The 10,411-nt window shown below is 34.5% G+C and overlaps 1 protein-coding gene across 1 annotated transcript; it reads left to right on the top strand.

Moving 5' to 3' along the window:
* Nucleotides 1-793: 793 nt before the first annotated feature.
* On the top strand, nucleotides 794-9,760 carry hyal1 (hyaluronidase 1). Its single transcript, XM_073852001.1, has 4 exons — nucleotides 794-876; nucleotides 3,211-4,147; nucleotides 4,306-4,395; nucleotides 9,326-9,760. Exons 2-4 carry the CDS (start codon nucleotides 3,236-3,238, stop codon nucleotides 9,665-9,667), a joined length of 1,344 nt encoding a protein of 447 aa, XP_073708102.1. The 5' UTR covers nucleotides 794-876; nucleotides 3,211-3,235; the 3' UTR covers nucleotides 9,668-9,760.
* Nucleotides 9,761-10,411: the final 651 nt, after the last annotated feature.

Here is a 10,411-nt window from a genome sequence, read left to right on the forward strand (position 1 = left end):
CAGTCGTTATTGGAAAGGGTTCAAAAACATAAAAATGCTGAAAAACCAAAGAATTAGTGGGAACTGAAGGATTTTTCTGAAGAACAGGGGGCAGTTTAACTGATCAGGACAAACAAGGGACTCATGAACAACTATCACTGAACAAAAAAACAGCTGTGGATCATTCAGGTAACAACACAGTATGTATCAAGTGTATGAAAACTTTTGAACAGGGTCATTTTTTAAATTCACCTATTATTTTCTCATGTGGACTATATGTAAATGACTTATTAAGGTCAGTACTATAATTTACATTTTGCTGATTCTCCGAAGTGTATGTAAACTTTTAATCTCAACTGTATATATAACCAAAAATATGCGAATAAAAATTATATTGCTGTGATCTAGGAATCATAAACTTTTAATAAGGGAGCATTTTGTTGAGTCTTATCCTATAAAAGACAATGCAATTAGTCTGAAACGTCCTAATGAACTAAGCATAAGAAATATATGTGATAAATGACCTAAAAGCACGTTTCTATAAAAACAAGCAAAACAAAGTATCTGGATATCACTCTTTTTATTTTCATACTTTTGTTAGTGTATAAAGTGCTCCATTTTGATGCACTATTAAACACTGTATCGCCATGTTTTTAAACCGTGGTATTTTAACACATGCTATTTCGTTATCTGGCGTTCATATTTATATTAATCTCGACGTTGTACGGACAGACGTTCACGCGTCCTGTGTGAACGTCTTTACGCTTCTCAATAGACTCCGCCCCTTCGTTCCTATTGGTTAGACAGTAGACGTTCTGCTTTTAACAAGGGAGAATCACGAGTGAAGCTGAAACTATTTGTTATTTCATGGGTAATTTGTAAAGATTTACTGGATAAGTAAGTACAATTTATGCTCAGATGGTATATGTATTTGTATGTAATCATTTAAACAGTGTGAGTTGTGTCTGCATTCTCGCTGTCTTTCGGTTTTCTTGAGGAAAGTCAGTTCCTCTTTTTAACTCATTCGAAATATAAACAACAAAATGTATTTAACGATAATTATTTTAATAATCATAACCATCTACACATAGTTATTGACAATGTAATGCGTGTTTAACTTAAAGTTTTGTGTAAAGTTAATATGGTGGCCACACTAACATAAAAGTACCATGGTAATACCATGTTTTTGGACATGTTGCTTTGGGACGCTCTCTTTACAAAATAGACTGCTAGTAATACTATAGTACCTTGAAATATATCATGGTACTACAATTTATGTAAAGATGGAGGTAAAATGTGTACTTTTTGATACTCCTGTTGTACTACTGTATAATAGTTTCAGCACAGATTATACATATTAATATATTATGACATTAATATGATACTCTTAGATGCTTAAAAGGAAGTTATGGAATTACCATCATGATAGTGTCCAAAATACCAGGGTCATTTCATGTCAACTCGACCAGAGGTTTTTGATTTTGCTAATATTTTTTTCTGAAGAACAATAGATATGTATACTAATGAAAGCCAAAATATTAAATGTCATGGATGAGTATTTACTGAGTAATCCACAATTTTGTATAGGGAGGTCAAAATGGCAATTTTCATCTGAGATTCAGAGACTTCAGAAAGATGGCAGCAGCATTATCTTATTTTTACACAGAGACTGGTAGTTCTATTAGTAAAATTTAATGACTTTAGCAGGCTTTGTTGCATTATGTGCTAATGGTGACCATTCAAAAATAGGGAAACAGCACTTTTCTCCAAAGTTTGCATGCCTGTAACTTAAAAAAGTATCAAAGATATCTTAATGCCCTTTTAGATATTGGGTCTTAACAAACATTTCTTTTGGTATCTTTATTTTTAATGCCTTATGAGATTCGGTTCCAGAGATACTGAAATATTTTCAGTGGTCAAAAACCAAATGTGGGTCAGTTTTTAAAGAGGAATGTCTGAAGAACAAATAATCTTAAAACTAGAGATGTATCTCGTTTCCTTTTGTCAAGACAACTGCATTGAACATACCTGTCTGAGTGCCATAAATATTCTTTTTCCAAAGTTTGCGTGCCTATACCTCAAGAAGTATTAAAAATATTGCAACATGATTTTAGATTTTAGTTGTTAAAAAACCTACATCATTCAGTCCCAAAAATATGGGGAGCTTAATGAGGCTCCATGTCTAGATGGTTGAATATTTTTCACCCATTTTCAGTGGTCGAAAACCAAATGTTGGTTATTTTGTGTACAGCTAATACTTATTTTATTTAAAGAACAATGGCTGAAGAAGAAATAATGTTGAAGTTAGATTTATATCTTGATTCCCTCTATCAAAACAATTGCATGGAACATGGAAATAAAGATGCCAAATGTAAAGTTTGTTAAGACCCAATATCTAAAAGGGCATTAAGACATCTTCATTACTTCTTGAGTTACAGGCATGCAAAGTTTAGAGAAAAACTTGAAAAGTGCTGTTTCCTCATTTTTGAATGGTCACCTTTGGCACATAATGCAACAAAGATTGCTACAGTCAACAGATTTTACTAATAGAACTACCAATCTCTGTGTAAAAATAACATTATGATGCTGCCATCTTTCTAAAGTCATTTTTTCCCTCCTGTAACTTGACTCTAAATCTCAGCTGAAAATTAGCATTTTGACCTCCCTCTACAAAACTCAGTAAATATTCATCCATGACATTTAATATTTTGGCCTTCCTCACTATACATGTCTATCTTTCTTCAGAAAAAATAGCAAAAATCTAAATTTAAGCCGGGGGAAGTTTTTGAAATTAGTTTGATTTGACACGGAATGACCCACCACAGTATTACCATAGTAACATATCCAAAGTGTTACTAATGTTAAATAATAATGATGATAATTTTCACTTTGTAAGAAACTGTTATAGTTACCCCACCTTATCTCATCTCTGCCTGCCTCTGTTTCACAGTCAAATGAAAAATCATGTACATTATAAAGTCACATTTCAGGCGAAAGGTCTGCACACCACACACACACCTAATGTAGTGTTTCCTGAAGTGGATGATTATTATGGATAATGAGTTGTTCAGGATAAAGTATACCTTTGTTCAAAAAAATTGCCTCTCATCATTGAAATTACCTTTTGAAATTAGACTGTAGCTCGGCTTCATTTCCATTTAAATTGCCTCGGCTCATGTGACATCAGATGTGGACCTGGATGCTAAACGCTCTGCGTTCTTATTGTTGCAGGTCCAGTGTGTCACCTTTTCCAGGGATGGACAGGCTTGGACGTAGGACGTGTCCTCTAGTGGTGTTCGTCATCTGTTTCACCTCTGTTCTCAGCCGTCCATCCTCCCTTCTCAACCATCTCCCGTTTTTTTCCGTATGGAATGCACCGACGGAGCGCTGTGCGTCCCGATTTGGAGTCGAGTTGGACTTGAGTGTCTTTGACATTGTCCACAACCGTGACCAGGCTTTCATGGGTGACAACATCACTATCTTTTACTCGGATAAGTTAGGAGAGTATCCTTACTATGGTATTGGCAGTGAACCAGTGTATGGAGGCGTTCCTCAAAACGCCAGTCTGGACCAGCACCTCCGGAAAGCCGATGACGACCTGAGGACGGACATCCCAGATTTAGGATTTCACGGGCTGGCTATCATTGACTGGGAAAAGTGGAGACCGCTGTGGGAACGTAATTGGGACGCTAAGGAAATCTACTGGAATGGTTCCAGGGCTTTAGTGAAAGCCAAACATCCTACTTGGATGCCGGATCAGATAGAAAAGGAAGCCGTGAGGGAATTCGAGGACGCTTCCAGGGCCTTTATGGATGAGACGTTGAAACTGGGCCGGAGAGAGCGTCCTGGAGGGTTATGGGGGTTTTATGGCTTCCCCTGCTGCTATAATTATCAGTACAAGAAGAACGAGACGTACACAGGTGAGTGTCCTGCTCTGGAGATGAAGAGGAATGATAAACTTGCCTGGCTGTGGAACGTCAGCTCGGCCCTGTACCCTGATATCTATCTGGATCTCGCGCTCCGGGGCCGCGGTCGGGATATCTTGCTGTACAGCCGCCATCGGATCCTGGAGGCCATGAGGGTGAGGGAACAGACCACCCATCGGCCTCCATCTGTCTTCCCGTACGCCAGGATCGCCTACACCTACTCCATGGAGTTTCTCTCACAGGTCAGCATGAAATAAAGACATAACTTTATAGTTATAGTTATCGATTGTACTCTGAACAGGTCTAAATGCTAGATAAAGTTGATCTGAGAATCAAAATGAAAGGGTTATAATATATTATTTAACAAAAATGCTTCATGTGTCACGCATTTGTCTTTCAGGAGGACTTGGTGCACACTATCGGTGAAAGCGTCGCTCTAGGAGCTGCTGGTGTCGTGCTGTGGGGAGATGGAAACTACTCCCAAACAAAGGTTGGAGTGATGTAGATTAAAACACGAATGCACTTATACACTTCTGATAATTGTATATTAGTGGCTGGCGAGAGCTGAAGTGCATTATGCATTGACAAGCTGTTCTCAGATCTGAAAAAAATGACTCATAGGGAAACCGCAGTCACACTTAAATCATTCCGTCAATTCATTCTCATGTGAACACATGAAAATGGGTGCACAAGCACGTATCCTTTTATGGTATGCAAGATAATTCAAGTTCGGTGAGCTCTAACCTCCAAGTTCATTTAGTTTGATCAATACAGGTTGTAATTGTTACAGATTCATGTCTTTTTTTAATAAAACCTGAAGGAAAAATAAAATGTAAATATTCGATGAACAATTTCAACTTAACCTGAAATAAATATGTGACCCTGAACCACAAAATTAGTTATAAGGGTCAGTTTTTTTAAATTACGATGTATACATCATCTAAAAGCTGAATAAGCTTTCCATTGATGTATGGTCTGTTATGATAGGACAATATTTGGCTGAGATACAACTATTTAAAAATCTGGAATCTGAGGGTGCAAAAAATCTAATTAATGAGAAAATCACCTTTTAAGTTCTTAGCAATGCATATTACTAATCAAAAATCAAGTTTTGATTTATTTACGGTAGTAAATTTACAAAATGTCTTTATGGAACATGACATGATTTTTGGCATAAAAGAAAAATCAATAATTTTCACCCATGCAGTGTATTTTTGGCTATTGGTACAAATATACCCACGCCACTAATGACTTGGTTTTGTGGTCCAGGGTCACATATGTTTAAGTGAAATAAAGGTTTATGTTGGACTACTAAAATGACTAAAACTGAAATAAATTAAAAGAAACCAAAGCAAAATAGAAATATTAGAAAAACAAAAACGAATAAAAATGGCAAATGCATGTAACAAAATTAATAAAACCTAAACTAATCAAATCATAATTCAAACTCTAATCATAATTAAAATGACAACTGATGATATAAAAGTTAAACCTAATTTATGATTAATATTATATAAATATTAATAAAATAACACTGAAAAAAATCAAACTTCAGTAAAACAGTAAAGCCGCATGGTTTGAAGTGTTTATTATTATCAGCAGTAGAATCTATTATTAATTATGCAAAATAGAAGTATTGCAAATTCATTTGTATCTGATTAATATTATATATTCAAATAGTTCCAGAAATGTTTGATTATTAGCCATTGGAATGAATAATTATTTAGTCATTTTTAAATTCATGTCATTGCATTCACATGCACTCATGTATATTTCAGTAGTTACATTAAATGCTTTTAGGCAATTGACTATTTATAATGTAACAGGTTTTACTCCATCTAAAGCTATTTTAATAAGCATCTTGTTTGCTTGTCGTTTTATATTTAAAATGCTTGACAAATATTAATGAATCATCATCCAGTCTGTCTGGAATGACATGAAGAAACAGAACAAACTGAGTCAGACTAAATCCAGAAGAACTGTGGCAATGTCTTGCAAAGCTACAGTATTTTTAACAGTTTTATGCACTTGTGTAAAAATGCTGAGAATGCTCAAAAATAATGTCACAAATAGATTTTCTTTATCAATTAACTTCTATTAACTAAATCAAATCAGCATTTGGTGTGACCGTCCCTTGTGTTTAAAGCAGCTTTTGCCTTAGGTGCACTTGTTTTTCAGGTGGCTTTGCAGGTAGGTTTCAACCTGTTCTTCTGGATTTAGTCTGTTCTAATTCTTTATGTCATTCCAGACAGACTGGATGATGATGAGATCTGGGGCAGTATGTATAAAGCTTCTCAGAGTCAAATTTTAGTCTTAAGTGTTTCAAAATTCTAAGAGTGACGTAATTTTACTCTTATTTCTGGACTTAAGATAAAGAGTGATTCATAAAAGTTCTTAAGTGTTAAGACTAGGTCTCAGCTCCTAAATTATTTAAGAGAGTTGGAGAGGCCTCCTAACCTAGTTAGGAGTAACACAATGGCAGCAAAAAGGAGGAAACACACACTTTACAATACACATATGACATATTGGAGTTATATGATGATATGGAGTTGATAAAATGATACAATCGTGACCATCAAGCATTCTTTAATGAATTTATTTTTGTAATTGACCAAGTAATAAGCATAATAACTTAATCCACTCTACAAATCAATGCTCTAGCTGCAATAATATGTTTGTTTGTTTATTTATTTTCACTGGAAAATTTGAAAGATTGTAAAAATGCAGCAAAGCACTGGTGATGACACAGTAAGCAGGGTCTTAAATATTGTGACACTGACCTCACCAAACACATCAGTGACCAAAAGTGATGTGTGGAGGGTTTTAATGACCTCACATTTCACTTAAACCATCAAAATATGAAAAAAAAAAAACACTGATCAATGTTGCTAACTGCTTTCAATTGAAAGTAGTTAAAACAGTCACACAATGTAGCTGATGAGGATGAGGACATAATGGTGAGTTCACTGATCTATATAATATAAATATATCAGTGGGAGAGTGTTGTAATCTAAATAAGGACGTCAACAAATCTAGTGACAAAATCACTAAACTGTCAACATTGACATTGAATACAACATAATCAGTTATTAATTTTGTGTTGGACCTCTCTTGTTTTTGCATGTGTTCATAATTTCTTTGTAGGACAGCAATGCCAAAAAATATGACACATTTTACTGCATTATTATCAAAAAAATAAAAGTAAAACAATTGACTCCAAGCAAATATGCAATATGCTTACAAAATCAGTAACACTTTTTTTTCTCTCTCTTGGCCACAACTTAAAGGCAGTTTATTGACTTTCCAACTGACCGTCAAACCATGCTGCAAAACAAGAAACTTTTAAGTTTGTGGGCTTTCTTTGAGTTCTTGGAGCTGTTCACATCATTGCTCCAACTGTAAATGAGGAGACATGGATTTCAAAGCATTAATAATAATTTGTGATAATTTTCCACAATGCAAAGCATTTGTTTAAATACACTGAAATATTAAATAGTGTCTTAATTAAATGTTTGTATTGTAGTTCCATCAAATAATTGGTGTTGTGCTGCTGTGACTCACATGAGCAGGCTCACTATTGGCTGTCACTATTGGCTGTCAAGGTCAAGGGCGGCCATTTTGTGTTTCAATCATTGTAGTCCTTAATTTACAACACTTAAGTCAGAACTTAAGAATCAGTCTCAAACTTTACTGAAAGTTGCTTTTAGATTCTTTATAAAAGTCTCCTACTCTTAAAAAAGTCCTACTTCTTACTAAGAATTTTTTGACACTTAAGTCAAAGTTTAAGACTACTCTTAAGAGAATTTTTTAGAAGTTTTATACATACGGCCCCTGGGCTCGTATTCACAAAACATCTTAAGGCTAAAAGTAGCTCTTAACTCAGCATTTTAGAAGAAAATCTTAAAAGTAATTGGTGTGTCATTCCTAAATTTAGAACTCATAAATTTTCAATTTTAAGAGTATTTCACAAAGCGTTTTAGTGCTAAAACTAGCTCCTAAATCTGTGAAACGTTAGGAGTAGTGAAGAGTACTCAACTATCCTAAAATGGCTGTTGCTGCCTTAGAACTTAAACTTTTTAGAAACACTCATTTATCTGCATTTTTTATTTTGGAGGTTATCCCAACTCCAAATTTTCCTTTGATTATATCCTTGTTTTCGTTAACAATTTGGGCAAGAAGTAACAGCTGTTCTTGCGTCCAGTTTGGTTTTCTTTTACATTTCATATTTTACTATCAGCCATGATTATTCTATTCTGTTAATAAAAAAGCTGCTTATATGCATATCAGCTAATTGTTAATGGAAAGCACACATATAAAAGGTTGACAATCAGCTGAACATATACTTGTTTAATTAGTGACACTTTGCCTGCATTTTAAAATCTTTATTTGAATGTGGCAACATTTTTTTTAACTTTATTTGAATATGGCAATAATATCGCACTCTACAATATTTCTATATACAAATCTCTAACAGAGACTCTTCCCCTATCAGCCAATCACAGTGTGCATAGTTAGTAAGCATGCTGACATCATTCATAGCTACCTTTACTCTTAGCTTAAGACTTTTCTCTATTCCTTAGTAAAAGTTTGTCTCAGCAGCTTTGTGAATAGGTTTTAAGAGAAAACTCTTAGCTAAAAACTTTTACTGCTATTTAGGAGAACTCTTAGTGGTAAGATGAAATGTTTTGTGAATACGGGCCCAGATCTCTGTGTAGAACGCTGGCTGTTTTAGACTCCATGTGCAAACAAAAATCACTGGATTATTACAATTAATAGCAAAATGAATGTTTGGAAATGTAAACTGATATTTCCTACTGACACACTACAGCAAAAGATAGAAACTACTGACTTAAAACCATTTTTAGCTGGTGAAAATACTAGTGTTCTAAACATTTTGGTCAAATATAAATTATACTGATGACTTGTCATATCTAAGATACACACTACACTGCAAAAAACGCTTTTCTTACTTAGATTTTTGTCTTGTTTCCAGCCAAAAAATCTAAAAATTCTTAAATCAATAAGGATTTTCTAGACGAGTAAAAATTATTTTCTTGTTTTCAGAAAAAACAAGTCAAAATTAAGTGAAAATTATCTTAATTAATCTTATTTCAAAGAAAAAACAAAATGATTTTTTTTACCCCATTGGCAGATTATTTTGCTTGTTTCAAGCAAAAACTTAATATTGACTTGTTTTTTCTGAAAGCAAGAATTTTTTTTTTACTTGTCTGGAAACTCCTCCTTGATTTAAGAATTGTTAGATATTTTGGCTTGAAACAAGACAAAACATCTAAGTAAGAAAAGCATTTTTTGCAGTGTACCTTATACATTTATATCATTTTTAACTTAAATTGTACACATATACCAAATATACACATAAACACAATAAATAACCATGACCTCTCCTGTCCTCTGTGCAGAAGGCCTGTGTAGCAGTTCGGGACTATCTTGATAACACACTTGGCCGCTACATTGTGAACGTGACTGAGGGGGCGTTTCTCTGCAGCCAGACTGTGTGCACGTCCCGGGGCCGTTGTATAAGGAGAGACCCGAGTGGCTCGGCCTACCTGCATCTGGACCCAGCCGAATGGTCCATCATGCCCGGGACCATTGCCAGGGGACCGTCTTATGTAGCTCACCGGAGGTTCAGGATGGTTGAAGGAGACACAAGTGGATTCGCAGCCAGCTTTAGGTGCCAGTGTTTTCCAGGCTGGGAAGGAGAACAATGCCAGAAACCAGTACCTACAGAGACTTTTACATGACAGAAATGACTAGAAGATGGTGGTGGATAAAGCTCAGGGCGGGTCTCCAGAAGCTTGCTGGGTTAACATATACAGGGAACAACACATTATTAGTGTTTACTTGACATTAAAGGTTGACTGTGTCTTTAACAAATTTACTTGAAGTCATTTCAGATAAAGTGTGTGCTAAAAGACTATGTGCGACCATGCTTGCTAGCTAAACTTTATAATATATGATGATTTATACAAATCAAGATGCAGTTTAATTTTGAGTGTTTGTTTACATCAAATATATGCAAAACCCTGAGAATGCAAATGAATGTTGATTTTATTATTATTAATCAAAATGATTCACAAACAAATTAAACAAATTATTGAAATGTAATGGAATATATTGAATAAACTATTCTGACAAATTGTCTTTCATTAATAGGTCTACATTTTTTCTGTTTTCCATTATGATTGCATTTTTATTTAATATTCTGCCTATAAATGTCTGTTATACAAGCAGTTATGCGTGCATGGTTAATAATTATTTAATTTACTGTAAAATGCTCTAACAGAAAAGCCTGTTTCTGCCAAACAGGCTTTTCTGTTAGAGCATTTTACAGTAAATTAAATAATTATTAACCATGCACGCATAACTGCTTGTATAACAGACATTTATAGACAATATTTGGCTAGTTAAAAATCTAGAATCTGAAGGTGCTAAAAAATCTAAATATTGAGAAAATCGCCTTTAAAATTATCTAATCAAGTTGCAAC

This window comes from Garra rufa, chromosome 12 (assembly GCF_049309525.1).
Source record: "Garra rufa chromosome 12, GarRuf1.0, whole genome shotgun sequence".
NCBI classification, from domain to species: Eukaryota; Metazoa; Chordata; class Actinopteri; order Cypriniformes; family Cyprinidae; genus Garra; species Garra rufa.

Bases quoted from the DNA above. Each gene is read 5' to 3' on its own strand.
- hyal1 (XM_073852001.1), top strand. From the start codon at position 3,236: ATGGACAGGCTTGGACGTAGGACGTGTCCTCTAGTGGTGTTCGTCATC. The intron at 4,148-4,305 runs GTCAGCATGAAA...TTTGTCTTTCAG, and splicing joins CCATGGAGTTTCTCTCACAG to GAGGACTTGGTGCACACTAT. The intron at 4,396-9,325 runs GTTGGAGTGATG...TCCTCTGTGCAG, and splicing joins GAAACTACTCCCAAACAAAG to AAGGCCTGTGTAGCAGTTCG.